The sequence below is a fragment of the Pseudorasbora parva genome, chromosome 6, assembly GCF_024679245.1.
Source record: "Pseudorasbora parva isolate DD20220531a chromosome 6, ASM2467924v1, whole genome shotgun sequence".
NCBI classification, from domain to species: Eukaryota; Metazoa; Chordata; class Actinopteri; order Cypriniformes; family Gobionidae; genus Pseudorasbora; species Pseudorasbora parva.
The window spans coordinates 8,805,498-8,830,533 of NC_090177.1; the positions used below are offsets into that span (position 1 = coordinate 8,805,498).

General features: G+C 40.4%; 1 protein-coding gene across 1 annotated transcript in view; it reads right to left on the reverse strand.

Annotated features, from left to right (window-relative positions):
• Window positions 1–949: 949 nt before the first annotated feature.
• scp2b (sterol carrier protein 2b) overlaps window positions 950–25,036 on the reverse strand; it is a 44,451-nt gene continuing 20,364 nt past the window's right edge. The window contains exons 4-5 of the mRNA XM_067447159.1: window positions 20,308–20,387; window positions 950–2,214 (exon numbers count right to left, since the gene is read on the reverse strand). Of these exons, the coding sequence (XP_067303260.1) occupies window positions 2,119–2,214; window positions 20,308–20,387 (176 nt within the window). The 3' untranslated portion in view covers window positions 950–2,118. The remainder of the gene's footprint in view (window positions 2,215–20,307; window positions 20,388–25,036) is intronic.

Consider the following 25,036-nt stretch of genomic DNA (forward strand, 5'->3'; position numbering starts at 1 on the left):
GATTCGTTTTATCATTTATATTTGCTCACCTGTCTAATAAAGCACTTACAAGAACAGCATCTCTGTCAAGTCGAAGTTTGTGGCAAAGCTCTTGCCATCTCGAAAACAATAGTCAATAATGGTCCTCTTTTGAGTTCTCATTTTGTTCCAAAGTCTACTTACCATGGTCCATAATGTTTGAATAAAACTACACCAGCGCTAGACATTGCGCAGTCATCCACATCTGTTGCCATGGTTTATGGCAGTAAAAACAAAAAACGAGGCTAACGCAGATATGACGCCATTGACAGACGGCCTTCACATGTCCCGGTTCATTGGTTAAAAATCAGTTTCCTCTCGATTTACAAATAGTTGAAAATATATGGGATATTGTAAGTAAGTAATCAACTGAACAAAATATAAAACACTGGCCTAGTGGGCTTTGGATATTTTACTGCAAAAATCCTACATATTGCAACTTTAAATAGAACAAATAAACAACTGGACAAAGACACAAGTGTTTTAAGATCTTCAGGTATTCGGGTACTTTATGAATAAAATATGCATTAAAAACTTTCATTCAGTCAATAACAGCGAGAAAATGTTCTCGTCTTTTGTTGTCCGACTGATGTTATTAGAGACGGCCTATGTGTATCTGTCCGTTCAAGTGCAAAAAGACATGGCAGAGAAGTCAGTTCAGTATGAGAGCTGGCTTTCTGTGCGTTTGTTTAAGATGTGCGCGCACTACATAAAACACGGTGCGAGTCTTCTTGCGCTTGAATGGTTTACGGTCATATTCAAATGCACTCAGAGGAATTGACATTTTTATTTTATAACCAGTGTTTGATTACCAACTCTACATTACTGCATGCCAAAAGAGAGATACGATAGACACCTGACTGAGGGTTTTTCTCAGCTCATCATATAGACCATCAGCCATCTATAGAGAAATTAAACACAGACACTTCCCTTTTTCCATGAGAAAGATTACCTTTATTTAGTACAAAAGTATTTTAGCATCTGATGGGCAGAATTCAATGACGAGCATGAGAGACGCACAAAATGAAATGATGCGCACAAAATGAACTCCAATAATACCTGAAGGACACAATAAAATATATCCATACACTGATATGATGGACATATTTATAATTGATGTCTGTTTTATCAGAGCCGTAAAATAGAATAAACCTAGAATAACCATAACGATGAAAGAGATTGAATTTCAATGTTGCTGTCGTACATTATGACAAGACGCCGTCCATCAAAGCCCAACACCATGCAGCGTGTGTTGTTGATAGTTTTGACACGCACACGCACACACACACACACTTTACGAAGGCCTCACTACCTCTACAGAGTAAAAACACAGCATTTTTAACACCACAGGTAGGCATTGGGGAAATCAATCCACAGACACATATAATTGAAACCGTTTTCGGCATGCCAATCAATAGAAAACCCTATCAAAGTTATCAAATTGAGCTTATTAAGAACAGTATTAATTCCATAGTACTTGTCAGTATCTATCAGTGATTCATAATTAAATATTTCACCCAAAATAAGATTTCTGGCATTATTTACCCCCCTTTATGTTGTTCCAAACCCCTATGACTGCCTCCAGAAGAGACTCTTTATTGTATTGGCTTATTTTCCAGTACACAAATCTAACAATATTCTTCAATTAAGATGCAATAACTTGAAAAGCCAAATTACACGTTTCAATTTCGGGACACATGTATCAAAATTAAGAGACTAAGATTAAAACAAGAAGAAAAGAAAAAAAGGTCAATGGTAGGAAAAAATGTTCTTGTTTACCTTTAAACTCCCTTTTTTCTTGTTTTCTGACAAACTGAGTAAATTAGATTTAGATATTTGTACTGGAAAACAAAGAAGAAATAACACTGAGGAAAAAAAAATCAATTTTTTCAATTTCTATAAGTGCTGGAAAACAACAGTGAGTAAACTATGACCCCTTTATTTCTGTGTGAAATATCGCTATCCCTCGTTAGAAAGAGGCTGAACACTACAGCGCAGAAACCCATCCGGTCTCTGACTCCTGTGCAGCTACTCTAACAGAGTCACCTCTCTGGGAGGGGCTACTCAAGACCCCGCCCCCACTGAGCTTGGCTCCGCCTCTTACAGCTTGGCTTTGCCTGGCTGCAGCTGCAGGGTTTGAAGCTTCATGGCCATGCCCATGTTTCCAGTGATCTTCAGTTTCCCCTGAAAGAATGCCTGCATGAACGAGAGGACACGAAATAATTATTAACATTGATTTTATAGATCTCAACCTCCTGAGACACAGCAATTCATTTGTGACTTTTTTTTTTTGACCTTACACAACAGTTTACTGTTTTTAAAAAAAAAAAAATCCTTGGATGCTGTTTTTGACATACTAAATGTGGGTGCTGTCCATTTAAAATGCCTGAAAAAGAGTAATTTTCAAATGATTGTTTATATCTGACTGATATTCAAATTGCTTCTTGTAAAAGCCTCTCAGAAAAATGTCAGGTTTGCAAAGCAGAATATGATTATTTTATTTTTTAAAGGCACAAGTTTGTTTTTCAATTACATAAAAAAATAAAATAAAATAAAAACTGTAGAAGACCATCAGGACTGAAGGCATGTGATTTCAGACAGACAAACAGAAAGAAACGCCCTCGGCCAATTTGTCTGATACAAACCAAAAAGATAAAAACTAATTGATAATAGTTTATAATAATTAAAGCAGAAAAAGAAAAATACCTAAAACATTGGACATGTAACAGCACAAAAAAGTAAATTGAAATGATATTTGGCCCTAAAACAAAGAATACACACTATCAGGCATATAATTATGACCGATGAAGTAACACTGATAATCTCTTCGCACCTGTTAGTGGGTGGGATATATTAGGCAGCAAGTGACATTTTGTCCTTAAATAATGTGTGAGAAGCAGGAAAATTGGGCAAGCGTAAGGATTTGAGCGAGTTTGACGAGGGCCAAATTGTGACGGCTAGACGACTGGGTCAGAGCATCTCCAAAACTGCAGCTCTTGTGGGCTGTTCCCGGTCTGCAGTGGACAGTATCTATCAAAAGTGCTCCAATGAAGGAACAGTGGAGAACCGGCCACAGGGTCATGGGCGGCCAAGGCTCATTGATGCACGTGTGGAGCGAAGGCTGGCCTGTGTGGTCCGATCAAACAGACGAGCTACTGGAGCTCAAACTGCTCAAGAAGTTAATGCTGGTTCTGATAGAAAGGTGTCAGAATACACAGAGCATCTCAGTTTGTTGTGTATGGGGCTGCATAGCTGCTGACCAGTCAGGGTGCCGGCTGTGACCGGCTGTGTTCTGCAGAGAGAATCAAGTGGAAACAGAACTGCACTTTCTGACATCCTGCCCTAATTATGCACATATTAGGGACACCTTCTATCCCCATTTCACAACCTACTTCCATCAGAAACCAAACTCCCATATCTGCTAGGAGAAAGCCCAGCCAGCTCAAACCTGGCTGCCAGATATGTGAAGTCCTATCACGACAAAAAAAAAAAAAAATCCTCCAGCGGGACAGGACTACCTCCACACTCACTACATGCCTAGAGAGGCACTTTTATAAATATTCTAAGAAATATAATATATATATATATATATATATATATATATATATATATATATATATATATATATATATATATATATATATATATACAGCTATATATATATTATATAATACTTATATAATATATATAGCTGTGTATATAAGTATTTTTGCTATGTCCCAGAAGAGAATAAATTCTCTAAACACTGAAGGTAAAAGTGAAGCTTAACAATCTGATAACCCTTCATTTATTCATTATATCATTAAGATTTCAAGGTCAGGCAAAATCTCTCGTCTGCTCTCTAGTCACATAGAAAGACATTTCATGATATGATTGTTGACGAGCCACAGTGAGCCCTTTTTAAGGACAAAAACGCTCCTCGCAGAAGGAATGAGCCCTGAAGGGATTTCAGCGAGCGAATCGTTTAAGAGCTCTTGCTGCACAACCGCGCCTCGATTCCTGCAAACAGGAAGCACTCAGGTACAGCACTCAAACAGAGTCGCGTTAATGACTTCTCGTCTCAGTCTGTTCCCAAACATCAGAAACCAGCAGAGTGGATGCAATTACACAACATACAAATAAATTAAGGACAGGTAAATATAGCCAGAATTTATACTGATGGATGTCACGTGAGGAAACAACCTCACTCCTTAAATGACACAAACTCATACTTTTTATTTCAATACATAACTGAGAAAGGACAAGACGTGACTGAAAAACACAGAAGAAAACAGGCTCAGGAAACGACTACTCAAAATTGTTGTTTTTGACCGTTTGAGTGGATTAGAATGGTTTGTGATCAACCAATCAGAATGAACCTTGAATGAATTGACATTATGAAAATGGGAACTAAACATTCAGAGAGCGGTAGGAAGTTTTGAATTTTGAATAAAAATCACAATTTCATACTAGATCCTACACTCTGGTCATTTTGTTGTACTCAAAGCTTTTTTAGATTTTTGTTTTTATGAAAGTGTAAGGCTGGAAAAAGCTAGTAGATGCTGGAAATGTCTAATCGCTCTGAGAAAACAAAGGAAATTAGCATCTGAACTCATTCATACAGTTAGAGTCTCTGTCCGAGACGACATCACACTGAGTGAACCATCTATGAATGACTCTAATTTACATGCCTTTCCTTTCACATGAAACTTCCCCCAAACTTGAGATCACCTGAAATGCACCAGAAATCTCTTTGTTACAATGTCAATCCTCACGATACAGTATTATATGTGTTTGATATCATTTGAAATGTCTCAGTGCGACTGGTACAAATATCTCTACTCCACAGAAGTAAACTAGAACATCATAAATGTTTTAAGGGTTTAAAGATATCTTTCCTTGGTGTATGGTGGGTGTGGCTTTCAGCCATTTGGCCTCTCTTCTAATCAGGTCTATAGGACCTGATCAATGCAAATTCCTATTGTGAACTCGTGTTTCCATTTGAAAGAGTTTCAAATGGTTCTGGGTAGGTATCTGGTTCTGGGTATTTAAGGAAATGTTGCAAAGAGCTCAGGGCTCGATACTGTACTCAGGTCAGCCCGTAATGCTGGACGTATTAACCCATGCAGCATTATGTAACCTTGATAAGTCAGGTATACATCTCATTCTTTACTTTAGAGTATTTGATGTGAAGTATACCTTTGAATTGATTATGTAATTGGCGTTATACATTTACCTGATTGTTAATAAATTGTTATACTTTGATTGATTCTGACTTGCTCTGGAATTATTCAGGTTGGGTATAATTTCAACAAAGGGTTAAACGGAATAATTAAATGTGTAGTTTAAACACAATAGTAGTGTAAACTATTAAAATTGAATGACCAAATAACCAAATGGCATTCTAACCCAAATTCTAAATTATAATTAAATGGAGTCAGATTAACGAGGAATTGGAATAAAATCCCCTTTTCCCCGCTGAAAAGACGAACGCGCAGCGACCTTCAACCGCCGATCGTTGGCCTTCATTGGGACGATTTGGGCGGCTTTACAAAAGAAAAGAAAAAAAGTGTTCATCAAGACCTTTTGTCTCACTTGAACCACCAGCACACAAAATTGCCACTGGATTCAAGAAGTTTGTGGTTGCAATAAAAAAAAAGAGTAACATATTCTCCCTTCACGGGTCAATTTGACCCCCTTAGGAATGCAAGTAATTCTTCAGTACACAGAAAAACAGAACATTATTTTATATCTACATGTGTATCTGAATGCATATTGAAAAGGTAAACTCAAGATCTGACTTTAGGACCCAGTGGAATAGCTCATTTGCTCAACCAATCAGAATGAAGCTTGAATTAATTGACATTATGAGAGTGAGTATTAAACATTCAGAGAGCGGTATGAAGTTTCTTTGTGTTAAATAAAATCACATTTTCACACTAGATCCTTCCCTCGCGTCATTTTGACCCGAAACTTCCTTTTTTTATTGAAGTGTTCAACCAAGTGGTCCAAGACTCAAGGAGATTATGTGGTTGTAACAAAAACAGACACAAATCCTTCCCTCGCAGATCACTTCATCCTGCTTAGGAATGAATGGAAAGGGAGGAATGCTTCAATATACATAGAAAAAAAACAAATAAATGCTCAATTAAAACTAAAAATGCTAAAACTGTACCAGAAAATGATTTTATAACGTTTAGGTGTGCATCTGAATGCATACTGAAGAGAAAAACTGACTTTAGGACCCAGCGCAACAGCTCATTTGCTCCATATAGAAAGAGCTAAAAGGCCATCTAGTGGCAAATATCATGAAATATATTATTATTTTTCCACAAGAGGTTGACAGAGACACCCAAATTGACCTAATGTGAGCTATTTTGAGCTGATTTGAGCTGGATTATTGGAGAGCGTTTGAATTTAAGTTGAAATAATGTGATTAAACTATATTATTTATTGAAAAAAACTAATGTAAAGGTAAAAAAATAAATAAAGAAAATCTAAACAAATGGGGGGGGGGGGTATTTTGGAAGAAAAATAAATAAATCACAAACCACAGTGGAGCAATATAGCCTTTTTGACAGAAACATTTTTTGCAATAAATATTCAGATTCAACCTTGAGCTTTGAAGTATTGGATTAGATAGCTTTGGATTTTGACAACTATTTACAAATTACGATATCCTAAATAATATAACGAGACACTGTACATATTCAATTGCATTTGCTCCCATTTATTTTTGATCACAGTGCTTTGGTACACAATATTGCCTACAAGCTAGTCCAAAAGTGTGCACATTTGGAGCAATATACTATATTTAACAGGATCCCGAATCCCAGACTGTCTCTGTGAGCGCTAACAGTTAATGTCCATTCTGATTTTATTTTTGTTTGTATTGTCATGTTGCAGCATTTTACTTGGTGATGTTTAAATAAATATGTTTTTTTTTTTGTATTGTATATGCTTTGTGTCTGTGTTATATATATATATATATATATATATATATATATATATATATATATATATATATATATATATATATATATATATATATATATATATATATATATATATATATACAGTACAGGCCAAAAGTTTGGACACATTACTATTTGTAATGTTTTTGAAATAAGTTTCTTCTGCCTCATCAATCCTGCATTTATTTGATCAAAAATACAGAAAAAAAAAGAAATTGTGATATTGTGTTTATTATACTTTAAATGATCATTTATTTCTGTGATCAAAGCTGAATTTTCAGTCTCGTTCCTCCAGTCTTCAGTGATCATGATCCTTCAGAAATCATTCTGATATGAGGATTTATTATGAGCCTGCTGCCTAATATATTTGATGAATAAAAGGTTCAAAAGGACTGCATTTATTCAAAATAAAAACATATTTTCAAATAATATAAATCTCATTTACTATAAATTTATCAATTTAACACATCCTTGCTGAATAAAATTATTGATTTATTTTTTTAAAAATAAAGAAAAAAGTGACCGACCCCAAATGACTGACCAGTAGTGTATATTGTTGTTACAAAATATTTTTATTTTTTTTAAAAAATTGCTTTTTTTTTTTTTATTACTTTTTATTCATCAAAGTATTATGAAAAATTATCCCAGGTTATGAAAAAATATTAAGCAGCAGAACTGTTTCCAATCCTCATAATAAATCCTCATATCAGAATGATTTCTGAAGGATCATGATCACTGAAGACTGGAGGAAGGAGACTGAAAATTCAGCTTTGATCCCAGAAATAAATCATCATTTAAAGTATAATACATTAAAAAACAATTATTTTAAATTGTAATATATCACAATATTAATTTTTTTCTGTATTTTTGATCAAATAAATGCAGGCTTGATGAGCAGAATAAGCTTCTTCAAAAACATTACAAATAGTAATGTGTCCAAACTTTTGGCCTGTATGTATGTATGCATACATACACACACACAAACACATACATATATATATATACACATATACATATATATATATATATATATATATATATATATATATATATATATATATATATATATACACACATACATACACACACACACACACACGTATGTATGTGTATATATATACACACACACACAAACACACATATATATATATACACACAACATACAACATAGAATATACAATACATTCGTTCCGGGGAAAAATTAATTGTGATTAATCTAATCTACCACGAGTGTCAGAGCTGTACTTCTGAGCTACCCTTCTGAGCTGTAAAAACCAAACACTTGTCAGGCCAATCACATCGTGTATAGAGTCCGTGGGCGGGGCCATAATGACGGCCGAGTTGCGTTTGCGTGCTTCTAGTAAACACAGAAACTGGCGAACGGCGGTCTTTTGAAACAGCTTTGACCGCGACTCTGGAAGACTTGGAGTTAAGCTTTTCTCTGAGAAAAGAACAAAGAGCGGCACTGAAGTCATTCTTAAAAAGGGAAGATGTGTTCTGAGTTTAGCCGACCGGATACGGCGAAAGTTTAATCTGTCAACGAGCTCCGCTTCATCTTTGTTGCTCTGGTTTGTTGTAGCACTATCCTATCGCGTGAATATATATATATAATCATAGACTGTAAAAAAATATATGGACGTAGTGTCTGTGACATCACCCATAGGATTCCTATAAGCTGTTCTGAAGCTTAAAGTAGATTCAAGCTGGGCGTTGCCATCTTGTGAGCGAGTCATCGCATGTCACTCACGGATAACAGAAAATTATGAGCTGAGGTGACGCAATGACTATAGACGGCAGATGAATGGCTATCCACCTGTAACCACGCCCTTAATTATGCAGAACTTTAAGGCTTTATATAACGTAAACGATTGAGTTATAAAAAAATTCACCCCCCTCACAGATGTCATGAAGATCAAAATTAGCCGTATAGGCCAAAACCACAATTTGTACCAGACTGTACACATGTTTTATTCTGCTGTAAAGTTGGGCATTTTAACATGGAGCTCAATGAGATTCTGCTCCTTCTAGAGCCTGTCTCTAGTGGCCAGTTGAGGAATTGCAGTTTACATTACTTCCGTATTGGCTTCAAGAGAGATCGCGGGAGATTGCCGCTTGGTAGAGACGAGCTGGCCGGTGCCATCTTGGCAGCGCGTCATGCCCGGATAACAGAAAATGAGCAAAGAGGCGGGACGTGGGCGGAGCTAAGGTGATGCGATGACTAGGCCTATCACGATAAATTTTGCTGGACGATAAATTGGCCAAGAAATTATTGCTATAAACGATAATATTGTCGTTCTGAGATCATTTTCATCTAAAATAATGATAATGGCATAAAAATGCAGGTACACCTTTTCAAAGATCAATAAACTTTAATTTCTAGGAAAGAGGAAAGAAGACAAGGAGACTTGTTGGTGGAATGAGGAAGTCCAGGAGAGTATCCAGAGGAAGAAGTTAGCTAGGAAGAAGTGGGACAGTGAGAGGACGTAGGAAAGTAGACAGGAATATAGGGTGATGCAGCATGAGGTTAAGATAGAGGTGGCAAAGGCCAAACAGAGAGCGTATGAGGACATGTATGCAAGGTTAGATAGTAAGGAAGGTGAGAGGGATGTGTATCGGTTGGCGAGGCAGAGGGATAGAGATGGAAAGGATGTGCAGCAGGATAGAGTGATTAAAGATAGAGATGGAAATGTTTTGACAGGTGACAGGAGGGTGAGGGAAAGATGGAAGGAGTACTTTGAGGAACTGATGAATGAGGAAAATGACAGGGAGAGAAGAGCTGTAGAGGCAAATATTGTTGACAAAAAAGTAGAAAGTATTAGCAAGGGTGAAGTTAGGAGAGCTTTGAAGAGGATGAAGAGAGGAAAGGCCTTTGGCCCTGATGACATACCAGTGGAGGTATGGAAGTGTCTAGGAGAAATGGCAGTAGAGTTTTTAACTAGGCTGTTCAACAAGGTCTTAGAGAGTGAGAGGATGCCTGAGGAATGGAGGAGAAGTGTTTTGGTGCCAATTTTTAAGTACAAGGGAGATGTGCAGAGTTGTGGAAAACTACAGAGGTATTAAGCTGATGAGCCATACAATGAAGTTGTGGGAAAGAGTAGTGGAAGCAAGGCTAAGGGGAGAAGTGGACATTTATGAGCAGCAGTATGGCGTCATGCCAAGAAAGAGCACTACAGATGCATTATTTGCTTTGAGAATGTTGATGGAGAAGTACAGAGAAGGTCAGAAAGAGCTGCATTGTGTCTTTGTAGATTTAGAGAAAGCATATGACAGAGTGCCAAGAGAGGCTGTGGTATTGTATGAGGAGGTCTGGAGTGGTAGAGAAGTATGTTAGAGTGGTGCAGGATATGTATGAGCAGTAGGACGGGGGTATGGTGTGCTGTAGGTGAGACAGAGGACTTCATGGTGAAAGTGGGACTGCATCAAGGATCAGCTCTGAGCCCCTTCTTGTTTGCGGTGGTGATGGACAGGCTGACAGATGAGGTCAGACAGGAATCTCCATGGACTATGATGTTTGCGGATGACATTGTGATCTGTAGTGAGAGCAGGGAGCAGGTGGAGGAAAGCCTAGAGAGGTGGAGGTTTGCTCTGGAGAGAAGAGGAATGAAGGTTAGCCGCAGCAAGACAGAATACATGTGTGTGAATGAGAGGGAACCAAGTGGAACAGTGAGGTTACAGGGAGAAGAGGAAAAGAAGGTGCAGGATTTTAAGTACTTAGGGTCAACAGTCCAGAGCAATGGCGAGTGTGGAAAAGAGGTGAAGAAGCGTGTGCAGGCAGGTTGGAATGGGTGGAGAAAAGTGTCTGTTGTGTGATAAAAGTGTACCAGCAAGAATGAAAGGAAAGGTGTACAGAACAGTAGTGAGACCAGCGATGTTGTATGGTTTGGAGACAGTTACACTGAGGTAAAGACAGGAGGAAGAGCTAGAGGTAGCAGAGCTGAAGATGTTGAGGTTCTCTTTGGGCGTGACGAGGATGGATAGGGTCAGGAATGAGTACATCAGAGGGACAGCTCATGTGAGATGTTTTGGAGACAAAGTTAGAGAGGCCAGGTTGAGATGGTTTGGACATGTTCAGAGGAGAGAGAGTGAATATATTGGTAAAAAGATGCTGAGGTTAGAGCTGCCAGACAGGAGGTCAAGAGGAAGACCAAAGAGGAGGTTTATGGATGTAGTGAAGGAGGACATGAAGGTAGTCGGTCTGAGAGAAGAGGATACAGAGGATAGGACTAGATGGAGGCAGATGATTCGCTGTGGCGAGCCCTGAAGGGAACAGCCGAAAGAAGAAGAAGAAGAAAAAACTTTAATTTCTAAAGACTATTTAACACTAAAAATGGAAAACATTTTAAAGGGGGGGTGAAACACTCAGTTTCAGTCAGTGTCATGTCAATCTTGAGTACCTATAGAGTAGCATTGCATCCTGCATATCTCCGAAAAGTCTTTATTTTTTTTATAATTATATAAGAAAGATGCGCTGTTCCGAGTCTTTCCGAAAAAAGCCGAGCGGGTGGGGGCGTGTCGTGTGAGCGGAGCTAAATAATAACGTGTGCGCGCTGCTGCTATTGTGTTGAGTCGAGTGCGTCGTAAAGATCCCTAACAGCGGGAAAAAAACTTTATTCAAAATAAAAATATGGCTTTTAATCAGATACAGCCATACATCTATGATCCGGAATCAGACCCAGAGGCTGCAGTTGAACAGGAGCAGCAGCAAAAACGACTAGAGCAGGACGTCTCTATGTGGTACAAGTTATACACTAACTATATAATATGCTTAGCGGCTTGTGTTATTTACATATTTATACTTGAATTATATCGTCGTATTTTTGTCTTTGAAGGTGTACATGTGGGAAGTGCAGTTGTGCACGTGTGTTTGTGTGTTTACGCGTGGTTTGTGTAGACAGTAAGCGGACTGGTTTTGCACGGCAGGTTAAGTTAGTGTTTACATTGAAAGACACGGAATAGTAGCGCATTTGAATGAAGAAGCGTGCTTATTTAGTTCAACATATTTCCCCCCTCTTTGTGTATTGTTGTTTGGAGTGCTTTTACAATACACAAACATAAAGTTACACATATAGTGGCCAGCTAAACAAATGTACACGCACTACACATCGCATGCTCCATTGATCAATTAGCTATACGTGATCATGTTTGGGCTACTTGATGAGCATAGGCAAAAACACAGACATTTGAAGCAGTCTCACTCACCGCCTGCGGTTCTAACGTTGGGACCTTTATCGTTGGGACTGCTCCATCCTTCAGCATTAGGCGATCAGGAAAATCCGGCGTCGAGCTGGGCCTTGTTTATGAAACAGTCGGCACCGAAATGCAGCGAACAGATATAAACATTCGCGCAACTCAGTTGCTGATCCGGAAAAGCAAATTCCATCCACTGTTGCCTTACCGCGGGGTTTTTGGGGAATCTGTGCAGGACTGTCTTGGTCTGGCAACCAAAAACGCACTTTTTTGGTGACATTGTTAATTGTGCACATCACCTGTCCAGCATCCTACAAGCCAGCGCTTTGATGGGCGTAGCCTGTTACTTTCGCTCTCTCCCTCTCTCTCTCTCGCTCTCTCTCTCACGCTCTTCCGGTAGAATTGTCCGTAAGGCCCATACAAGGAAATTCCGCCCCCATTAACGTCAAAGGGGACGCATGATCTCAAAAAACTTGCCGAAACTTATGACTAACCGGAAGTAGTATTTTTGACAAAGAAATACTCCCATCAAACGTCCACCTTAACTTTTGAAACTTTGTCTATGTTTAGGATGGGTATCCAAGTCTTTAACAGTGTAAAAAGATCAGTATGCATGAAACAGCATTTCACCCCCCCTTTAAATAACCATAATGAACAAAACAACCAAAAACAATAAAAGCATGAACTCTCAGTCTGTTTAAAAAATGCATTTAAATAAGTACCAAAAACAATAAATCAAATGGATGAAAACTGCAGCGGATGATTGCGTTTTAGGAGCATATGCGGCGGTTCACAAAACCCACGGTTCGGCTCGTATCACGGTTTTAGGTTCACGGTTTTCCGTTCTGTACGGTTCTTGTCGTTTTTTTTCTTTTAATCCAGAAATACTTCAGCATATGATATATTAATTATCCACAATTTAGGATACAGTATTTAAAAAAAAAATATCATAGCCTAATCATGCACAAACTGAACTTGACCATCTCTGAGGAAAGTGATATTTTGATACAGCGAGAGAGAAGACATTGATGACATGCTTTTCATTTATTTGGCAAAAAAAGGAGAATGTATCTTGCTATCTCTACAGGAAATTATGTGCCTTTTTATCACACAAAGATTGAACTGAAGAATTAACTTGCGTTAATCAAACTTCAGTGTAGCTTTAAGCCTCGTTTATACACGACGCGTTCGCTCGAGCGTGAGGGTGCGCGCGGCAAAAATGACGTCGACGCGGAGACCCCATTTCGCTTGCCGTTGTGCACGTCAACCTTCGTAACTTTGCGTGTGGCTCCGCAACCGAAGAGCCACGAGTTCCAGACGAATCTACTGGCCGAGAACGATGTCTCATCACGCCGCACCCAGTCTGCGCCTCGAGTATAAACACCTCCCCAAACGGACGAGGCGTGCGCAGTCAACGAGAGAGACGAGGAAAACAAACAAAAAAAACATGCAAATGGCAATTATCGCGGACGGAAAAATTATCGAGCTCATTTTTTTTATCGTGCGATTAATTGATTTATCGACTATTGCGACAGGCCTAGCGATGACTAACAGACAGCGGATAAATGGCTATCCACCTGCCACTCAAAGTGGCCACGCCCTTAATTATGCAGAGCTTTCAGGCTTTATATAATGTTAACAAATGAGGTACAAAATAAATAAATAAATAAAAATCACCCCCCTCTCAATTATCATGAAGGGTAAAATCGAAGAATTGCATATATATTCAAGAAAATGTTTATATTTTTTAAAAATTATATATATATATTTATATATATATATATATATATATATATATATATATATATATATATATATATATATACATATATATAAGATAAATTAAAATATATATAAAAAAACAACAACTGAGCACATTTAAAATGTCTCTTACAAAAAAAAAAAAGGAGCTAGTGAACTTGGCTAATGAACCAGTTTCCAGGATAAACTATCTCACTCGAGCGTGTTGATTTGTAATGGGTCAAAAATGTCTGTGGCTTTTCTATGAAGGGCAAACAGCTTTGATTAGAAGAAGCGTGGAAACTTGGAGGCATGGAAACTCGCTCCGATCCATACAGGAGTAGGGATGGGTATCGTTAAGGTTTTAACGGTATTACTACTCTTAACGATACTGCTTATCGGTCCGGTACTTTAACGGTATTCTTATCGGTACTTTTTGAGATTTTATTTATTTATATATATATATATATATATATATATATATATATATATATATATAAACACACACACACACACACACACACACACACACACACACACACACACACAATTAACAAAAATACACAGCCTACACATGCAGTGCTTTCATTTCAGGAAGAATTCTAGTAATCAAATGTACAATAACACTGTTAATCATAAATAGCCAAAATAATGCTTATTAAAGCTGAAGTTATTCATTCAAGAGCTGTGAGTGATTTTCTCTTTGCATTTGGTTGTTTAATTCGCAATAATTCGTCAGCATGTTTATTTACACCGCTGCCTCTTTAAGACAGATGTGCAGATCTATAGGCGACTGATAATGGGAAGATGCACTAGGCCTACATTTTCTCCCGACTATATCCATAATAACTACGTCCATTTTAGACACAAACTGTGTTGTGTTTAAGAGACTCTCCGACCCGGTCATTTTGACATAGATGTTTGTGTACATTTGATCGTTTAGACGCGAGTGTGAAACCGAAAGTGTAATTTGCTCGTCTCGTTGCGGGCTGTTTCAGAGCGCGCGCCGACTTGGGAACGATCTCTTGCGGACATTTTTGTGCTTTTAATCGCTCTTTTTATTATTAAACGCATCCCACAATTTACCAACAGTAGCTAGACTGTATTTTACAACAATCACTAATCGTGCTGATTCTGTCATTAGGTTTGAGTTTTAGGGAGAAATGGCAGCGTAGGCTACTGCTGCAAGGGGAATTAAGTTGCGCTAGACATAAATATTATTATAATCTTTGGAAGACAAAATCTAAAATAAAATCAGACTATCACAGATCTAAAGCGTCACCAGGCTATGTTTGAATGTTTGGTTCTGTCCTCGGCTGTGCGGCGCTCTCTCTCTCTTTCTCTCGTCACGTGTATTTTCAAAAGTACCGACAGCAGAACCGATAACGTCCGAGCTTATCGATACAACGGTCTTTCAAAATGCACCCCCGGGGCCCGTTTAATACCGGTTTTCGGTACCCATCCCTATACAGGAGGCCGCGCAATCTCTCTCAACACGGGCCATTATCATTCGAAAAGGACAGCGAGTGGTGAAAGTGTGTTTTTGAGCGTCCATGGAGATATTGTTCATGGAAAACAGTAGGCGGTTTGAGACAATAAACAAAAGGAGGGAGGGAGCTACAAAGTGTGCTTTTAAACGCTCAACATTGATGTCCCTGGAAAGTGATAGCATGAAAAACAAAACATCTTCATTTTTCTTTCATTCGACTGTGAATTGCATTTTGGTATAATAAATAAATAAATCACAGCACAAGTGTAGCGAAAAGACAAAACTGCTTTGAATTCAGCGCCACATGCAGGTGCGCTCGTACTGCAAACCTACGCAAGACTGTGTCAAAGAAAGAAAACCTCAGGGTTATGTGGGATGAGTCACAAACGGGAAAACGGAGACAGAAATCAGCCAAATCATAATTATAACCATACAAACCACTTTGGAAATGTCAGAGATCTGCTTTTGCAGCCATTCTAGGGTTCCCACTCTATTCAAGACATTATTTTACAGGATATTGTATGCAACATACGCTTAAATGTCAGGATGAAAAGACATTCGCAATCTACTCTTTGATGTCAGCGAATGTCATTTCATCCTGACATTTATTGTTCAATAAAGTGTGTCAGTCAGATAATGTAAAGTTTTTGAAAGAAGTCTCTTCTGCTCACCACGCCTGCATTTATTTGATTAATGATACAGTAGAAACAGTAATATAGTGATTTTTAAAAAAAAAATCTAAATAACTGCTCTAATTTTTTTAAATATAATTTATTTCTGTGATAAAAGCAGAATTTTCAGCATCATTACTCAAGTCTTTAGTGTCCAACGCTTTCTCACGACCAATTTGTATGTATTTTTACGAGGTGTCTAATTTGTACGACCTCACTCGTATGGACTCGTCTATACTGGAGTGATGGAAACGTTTTTGGGGTGGGGTTTGGGGTAGGTCATTTGTACAAAATCATACAAATTTACCAACTCGTCATAAAATATGTACGAACTGCCGTGAGATCGGGTTATCAGCGTCATATGATCCTTCAGAAATCATTATAATATCTGCCAAAGAAACATTTCTGATAACTACCAATGTTGAAAACGGTGATATGTTCCCTTTGACCAGTTGAATGCATCCTTGCTGAATAGAGGCATTATCTTCTGACCGTAAACCTTTGAATGGTAGTGTAACAGGTTGATCAGAGAGAAAAAAAGAAAATAACTTAAATCAACTTAAAGGGGGGGGTGAAATGCTGTTTCATGCATACTGATCTTTTTACACTGTTAAAGACTTGGAATCCCATACTAAACATAGACAAAGTTTCAAAAGTTAAGGTGGACGTTTGATGGGAGTATTTCTTTGTCAAAAATACTACTTCCGGTTAGTCATAAGTTTCGGCAAGTTTTTTGAGATCATGCGTCCCCTTTGACGTTAATGGGGGCGGAATTTCCTTGTATGGGCCTTACGGACAATTCTACCGGAAGAGCGTGAGAGAGAGAGAGAGAGAGAGAGAGAGAGAGAGAGAGAGAGAGAGAGAGAGAGAGAGAGAGAGAGAGAGAGAGAGAGAGAGAGAGAGAGAGAGAGAGAGAGAGAGAGAGAGAGGGAGAGAGCGAAAGTAACAGGCTACGCCCATCAAAGCGCTGGCTTGTAGGATGCTAAACAGGTGATGTGCACATAACAATGTCACCAAAAAAGTGCGTTTTTGGTTGCCAGACCAAGACAGTCCTGCACAGATTCCCCAAAAACCCCGCGTTAAGGCAACAGTGGATGTAATTTGCTTTTCCGGATCAGCAACTGAGTTGCGCGAATGTTTATATCTGTTCGCTGCATTTCGGTGCCGACTGTTTCATAAACAAGGCCCAGCTCGACACAGGATTTTCCGATCGCCTAATGCTGAAGGATGGAGCAGTCCCAACGATAAAGGTCCCAACGTTAGAACCGCAGGCTGTGAGTAAGACTGCTTCAAATGTCTGTGTTTTTGCCTATGCTCATCAAGTAGCCCAAACATGATCACGTATAGTGAATTGATCAATGGAGCATGCGATGTGTAGTGCGTGTACATTTGTTTAGCTGGCCACTATATGTGTAACTTTATGTTTGTGTATTGTAAAAGCACTCCAAACAACAATACACAAAGAGGGGGGAAATATGTTGAACTAAATAAGCGCGCTTCTTCATTCAAATGCGCTACTATTCCGTGTCTTTCTATGTAAACACTAACTTAGCCTTCCGCTTACTGTCTACACAAACCACGCGTAAACACACACACACACACATGTGCACAACTGCACTTCCCACATGTACACCTTCAAAGACAAAAATACGACGATATAATTCAAGTATAAATATGTAAATAACACAAGCCGCTAAGCATATTATATAGTTAGTGTATAACTTGTACCACATAGAGACGTCCTGCTCTAGTCGTTTTTGCTGCTGCTCCTGTTCAACTGCAGCCTCTGGGTCTGATTCCGGATCATAGATGTATGGCTGTATCTGATTAAAAGCCATATTTTTATTTTGAATAAAGTTTTTTTCCCGCTGTTAGGGATCTTTACGACGCACTCGACTCAACACAATAGCAGCAGCGCGCACACGTTATTATTTAGCTCCGCTCACACGACACGCCCCCACCCGCTCGGCTTTTTTCGGAAAGACTCGGAACAGCGCATCTTTCTTATATAATTATAAAAAAAATAAAGACTTTTCGGAGATATGCAGGATGCAATGCTACTCTATAGGTACTCAAGATTGACATGACACTGACTGAAACTGAGTGTTTCACCCCCCCTTTAATGAAAAATGTAATTTTTTTTGTACAAAACTAAAAATATATTTAAACATTCTTTAAACAAGACAATGATGAGCAAACCCTCACAACATATGAAGACTAGTTTTCAGAGAATACATCTTGAATTCTTCTATACTACTCAAAAGATTTTTGCTTAAAGGGGTGGTTGCATGCGATTTGACTTTTCTAACTTTAGTTAGTGTGTAATGTTGCTGCTTTAGCATGAACAGTATCTGCACAGTTACAGCGCTGAAAGTTCAATGCAAACGGAGATATTGTCTTTTAAAGTTATGGCAGTTTATTGCCTACAAAAACGGCCGGTTTGGACTACAACGAGCTTCTTCCTGGGTTGGTGACATCATAAACCCTTGCTAATCACGGGTAGATGTGACTAATGGTAAGGGGCGTGGCTTCAGGACAACCTGTGCTTGGCACTTCAGCCAATAAAAATACAGGAAACTACATTTGGCCATCTAGCCAATCTAAGACCATCGCGTTTTTCGGAGGGATGGGCTTCATAGAAGCAGGAAGCAAATGAGCCGTTCAGTGGAGACAGCAGTGTGGAGTAAAAGTCAAATAAAATAAAAATATGGTGTTTTAAAAAAAAAAAGAAGTATTAAGACATGTTATACTGCACCACACAAACACAACCAAGCCTAGAAAAAAAAAAGCCACGGAACCACCCCTTTAAATAAGACAACCAATTCCTCAAATAAATTAAGCTTGTTTTGTAGAAGTAGGGTTAGTTCACCCTGAAAGAAATGATGTTACAAACCCATAAGATTTCATAAGACCTTTTTGACCCTCAAGGGGCCTTCAGGACAAATGTGGGCAAAATCTGAGCGGTACAAGACTTGGCTACAAAATTGGCTACAAGACTTGGCTACAACATTTTTATATCGTGATATTTCACCATACGATGTATCGGTACATCCCTAGTAACTGCAAAAGGCAAATACTCCAAATGTGGGTACGAAACTTGAGCATCCACAAGCCACGCAGGAAAGCTGATCGAATGTGTTCTGTGCTTCTGAATGAATGAATGAATGAATGAATGAATGAATGAATGAATGAATGAATGAAAAGCATTTATAAAGCCCTTTCATATGTACTACTGTACACCCAAAGCACTTTACACTCATGTCAGGAGTCTCTCCTCAACCACCAGTGTCCAGATTCTGCTGATCTATCAAGTAATAAACTGCACAAACCCCTTGATCATCCAGATATGACTATGAATGCGGTGTTATAAATGTTATGAAAAGGTCCCGCCCATGTATTGTCAATCCAGCACATGTATTATAATTCACTTTGCAGCTATAAACAAATATGGAAATATGGTTGTCAGAAATGTATTTATTGTATTCAAATTTGTGCTGTTCCTAACCTAAAATCTTTAATTTAGGTTGTTTTCTACACGGTTACACTATTTTTATTTCAAATTCTATAGTTTAGGATTATTTATGTATTTTGGAAACCATATCCATGGTTACGAGGAGCATGGTTTTATCTGTTTTTACCAAGATCTTACTCATAGTTGAACTTTTTAATTGTTCTAATGCATTTTAATTAAAGTAAATGTTCATTACATTTGCGCTTGATGAAATATAAATATCAGTGTCTTACATAAATTAGGTGTTAACTCTTCAGCAATGTTACTTTTGTTAAAGGGATGGATCTCCCAAAATGTTACATTTCCTTTCCCTCATGTCATTCCAAACCTGTATGAGCTTCTCTCGTCTGTGAAACACAAAAGAAGAGTTTTTGAATGTTGGTAACAACCCCTTTTAACAAACACAAAAAAAAATGATTTCTCAAATTATCTGACAGAAAGAACTTCATCTCAGGTTTGGAATGAGCAGTAAATTTACAGCATACTAGCTCAAAATCATTATTATATTTGCAGTAAATCGTCAAAATCAAATCATTCACGGATGTCTTGGAACGACATGAGGGCAGCATTAATGACAGGATTTTCATTTTGGGTGAACTAATGTGTTTTGAATGGGGGGAAATACAGGTTAATAAATTCTAGCCTGTAACTGAAAGGTGGGATAGATGGGTCATTTAATTAGAGAGGTAGACGGAGGGTTGTTTTGGTGATTTGGCTGTCTGCTTTATCACTACTTACGGTCTGTGGATTCATCTTCCCAGTCATGAGGTCCAGCAGGTCAGAGTCGGTCATGGCAATAGTGCAGTCTGCTTTCTTTTCTGAGAAACACAAGAGGAGAACATTGATGGCCACAGTACACTTCAAGTGAAATCAAAGAACAAACTGACGTGACATTTCAAACTCTAAGTTCATTAAAAGTTGATTTCAGAAGTTTGAAACTGCTTTCAGCAAAGTTCGCTCCGGCTGGTAAACACCATTGAACTTCCATTGGCTGTTGCCATGATGTAATATGTGGGTGGGGCTCTGAGGCTCCGTCTTCTCTGACATATAAATCTAACCTGGCTTATTTCATCTGTTCAGCTGAGGTCAGAAGTCGATGAGAAAACAAACACACCGGAGAGCTGCCTTATAGCAGAAAATTAAGTCATAATGTTCTGCTATAAATTTATAGCAGAACATTAGGTCATATTATAAAAATAATCTAAATAAAAGCGATAATCAGTACTTTAATACTTTATTGTCAAATTATTGGGACACCCCTTCAAATCACTGAATTCAGGTGTTAAATCACTTCCATTGCAACAGGTGTATAAATCAAGCACTAGGCATGCAGATGCTTCTACTAACATTTGAGTGGCAAAACATCCAGCAACATGATTGAATTTATTAGGGGGCACTGCAAAAATTGAATAAAAAAAAAGATCTATCATCTTCTTGATAGATCAAGAAGGGCTCAACAGTGAAAACCAGTGATAACCGTGTTTCCTGACATTTATGTGTCTGATTTTGACACCGGGGAAATAGATAAAAATCTGCTAGTCCAGTGCTTCTCAAACATCCAAAACATTCAGTGGTGTGGGCTTCCCAGGTTATTTAATATATTGTGATATAATTGTTGCGCTTAAAACAAACGGGAGTAACCACGCAGTGACTCCACCTACTGTGACTTTTGCGCTGAACAAAAACGCTGCCACTCAGTGGGTGTAACCGCAGTGACTCCGCCTACTGTGACTTTTGCGCTGAACGCAAACACCGCCACTCAGTGGGTGTAACCGCAGTGACTCTGCCTACTATGACTTTTATGCTGAACACCACCACCGCCACTCAGTGGGTGTAAATGCAGTGACTCCGCCTACTGTGACTTTTACGCTGAACACCTACAGCGCCACTCAGTGGGTGTAACCGCAGTGACTCCGCCTACTGTGACTTTTACGCTGAACACCTACAGCGCCACTCAGTGGGTGTAACCGCAGTGACTCCACCTACTGTGACTTTTGCGCTGAACACCAATGCCGCCACTCAGTGGGTGTAACCGCTGCGACTCCGCCTACTGTGACAATTTTTTGCACTGAACACCAACACCGCCACTCAGTGGGTGTAACCGCAGTGACTCCGCCTACTGTGACTTTTACGCTGAACACCAACGGCGCCACTCAGTGGGTATAACCGCAGTGACTCCACCTACTGTGACTTTTAATGCTGAACACCAACACCGCCACTCAGTGGGTGTAACCGCAGTGACTCCGCCTACTGTGACTTTTACACTGAACACCAATGGCGCCACTCAGTGGGTGTAACCGCAGTGACTCCAACTACTGTGACTTTTAATGCTGAACACCAACACCGCCACTCAGTGGATGTAACCGCAGTGACTCCACCTAATGTGACTTTTACGCTGAACACCAACGCCGCCACTCAGTGGGTGTAACCGCAGTGACTCCGCCTACTGTGACAATTTTTTGCACTGAGCACCAACGTCGCCACTCAGTGGGTGTAACCGCAGTGACTCCGCCTACTGTGACAATTTTTGCGCTGAACACCAACGGCGCCACTCAGTGGGTGTAATCGCAGTGACTCCGCCTACTGTGACTTTTATGCTGAAAACCAACACTGCCACTCAGTGGGTGTAACCGCAGTGACTCCGCCTACTGTGACAATTTTTGCGCTGAACACCAACACCGCCACTTAGTGGGTGTAACCGCAGTGACTCCGCCTACTGTGACTTTTAATGCTGAACACCAACGGCGCCACTCAGTGGGTGTAACCACAGTGACTCCACCTACTGTGACTTTTAATGCTGAACACAAACACCGCCACTCAGTGGGTGTAACCGCAGTGACTCCACCTACTGTGACTTTTAATGCTGAACACAAACACCGCCACTCAGTGGGTGTAACCGCAGTAACTCCACCTACTGTAACTTTTAATGCTGAACACCATCACCGCCACTCAGTGGGTGTAACCGCAGTGACTCCGCCTACTGTGACAATTTTTGCGCTGAACACCAACGCTGCCACTCAGTGGGTGAAACCGCAGTGACTCCGCCTACTGTGACAATTTTTGCACTGAACACCAACACCGCCACTCAGTGGGTGTAACCGCAGTGACTACACCTACTGTGACAATTTTTGCGCTGAACACCAACACCCCCACTCAGTGGGTGTAACCGCAGTGACTCCGCCTACTGTGACTTTTATGCTGAAAACCAACACTGCCACTCAGTGGGTGTAACCGCAGTGACTCCGCCTACTGTGACAATTTTTGCACTGAACACCAACACCGCCACTCAGTGGGTGTAACCGCAGTGACTCCGCCTACTGTGACAATTTTTGCACTGAACACCAACGCTGCCACTCAGTGGGTGTAACCGCAGTGACTCCGCCTACTGTGACTTTTAATGCTGAACACCAACGGCGCCACTCAGTGGGTGTAACCGCAGAGACTCCACCTACTGTGACTTTTAATGCTGAACACCAACACCGCCACTCAGTGGGTGTAACCGTAGTGACTCCAACTACTGTGACTTTTAATGCTGAACACCAACACCACCACTCAGTGGGTGTAACCGCAGTGACTCCGCATACTGTGACAATTTTTTGCACTGAACACCAACACCGCCACTCTGCGGGTGTAACCGCAGTGACTCCGCATACTGTGACAATTTTTGCACTGAACACCAACACCGCCACTCTGCGGGTGTAACCGCAGTGACTCCGCCTACTGTGACAATTTTTGCACTGAACACCAACGCTGCCACTCAGTGGGTGTAACCGCAGTGACTCCGCCTACTGTGACTTTTACGCTGAACACCAACGGCGCCACTCAGTGGGTGTAACCGCAGTGACTCCGCCTACTGTGACTTTTTTACGCTGAATACCAACACCGCCACTCATTGGGTGTAACCGCAGTAACTCCACCTTCTGTAACTTTTAATGCTGAACACCATCACCGCCACTCAGTGGGTGTAACCGCAGTGACTCCGCCTACTGTGACTTTTTTACGCTGAATACCAACACCGCCACTCATTGGGTGTAACCGCAGTAACTCCACCTTCTGTAACTTTTAATGCTGAACACCATCACCGCCACTCAGTGGGTGTAACCGCAGTGACTCCGCCTACTGTGACAATTTTTGCGCTGAACACCAACGCTGCCACTCAGTGGGTGTAACTGCAGTGACTCCGCCTACTGTGACAATTTTTGCACTGAACACCAACACCGCCACTCAGTGGGTGTAACCGCAGTGACTCCGCCTACTGTGACAATTTTTGTGCTGAACACCAACGCCCCCACTCAGTGGGTGTAACCGCAGTGACTCCGCCTACTGTGACTTTTATGCTGAAAACCAACACTGCCACTCAGTGGGTGTAACCGCAGTGACTCCGCCTACTGTGACAATTTTTGCACTGAACACCAACACTGCCACACAATGGGTGTAACCGCAGTGACTCCACCTACTGTGACTTTTAATGCTGAACACCAACACCGCCACTCAGTGGGTGTAACCGCAGTGACTCCGCCTACTGTGACAATTTTTGCACTGAACACCAACGCTGCCACTCAGTGGGTGTAACCGCAGTGACTCCGCCTACTGTGACTTTTAATGCTGAACACCAACGGCGCCACTCAGTGGGTGTAACCGCAGAGACTCCACCTACTGTGACTTTTGATGCTGAACACCAACACCGCCACTCAGTGGGTGTAACCGTAGTGACTCCAACTACTGTGACTTTTAATGCTGAACACCAACACCAGCACTCAGTGGGTGTAACCGCAGTGACTCCGCATACTGTGACAATTTTTTGCACTGAACACCAACACCGCCACTCTGCGGGTGTAACCGCAGTGACTCCGCCTACTGTGACAATTTTTGCACTGAACACCAACGGCGCCACTCAGTGGGTGTAACCGCAGTGAATCCGCCTACAGTGACTTTTTTACGCTGAACACCAACGCCCCCACTCAGTGGGTGTAACTGCAGTGACTCCGCCTACTGTGACTTTTAATGCTGAACACCAACACCGCCACTCAGTGGGTGTAATCGCAGTGACTCCGCCTACTGTGACAATTTTTGCACTGAACACCAACGCTGCCACTCAGTGGGTGTAACCGCAGTGACTCCGCCTACTGTGACTTTTAATGCTGAACACCAACGGCGCCACTCAGTGGGTGTAACCGCAGAGACTCCACCTACTGTGACTTTTAATGCTGAACACCAACACCGCCACTCAGTGGGTGTAACCGCAGTGACTCTGCCTACTGTGACAATTTTTGCACTGAACACCAACGCTGCCACTCAGTGGGTGTAACCGCAGTGACTCCGCCTACTGTGACTTTTAATGCTGAACACCAACGGCGCCACTCAGTGGGTATAACCGCAGAGACTCCACCTACTGTGACTTTTAATGCTAAACACCAACACCACCACTCAGTGGGTGTAACCGCAGTGACTCCGCATACTGTGACAA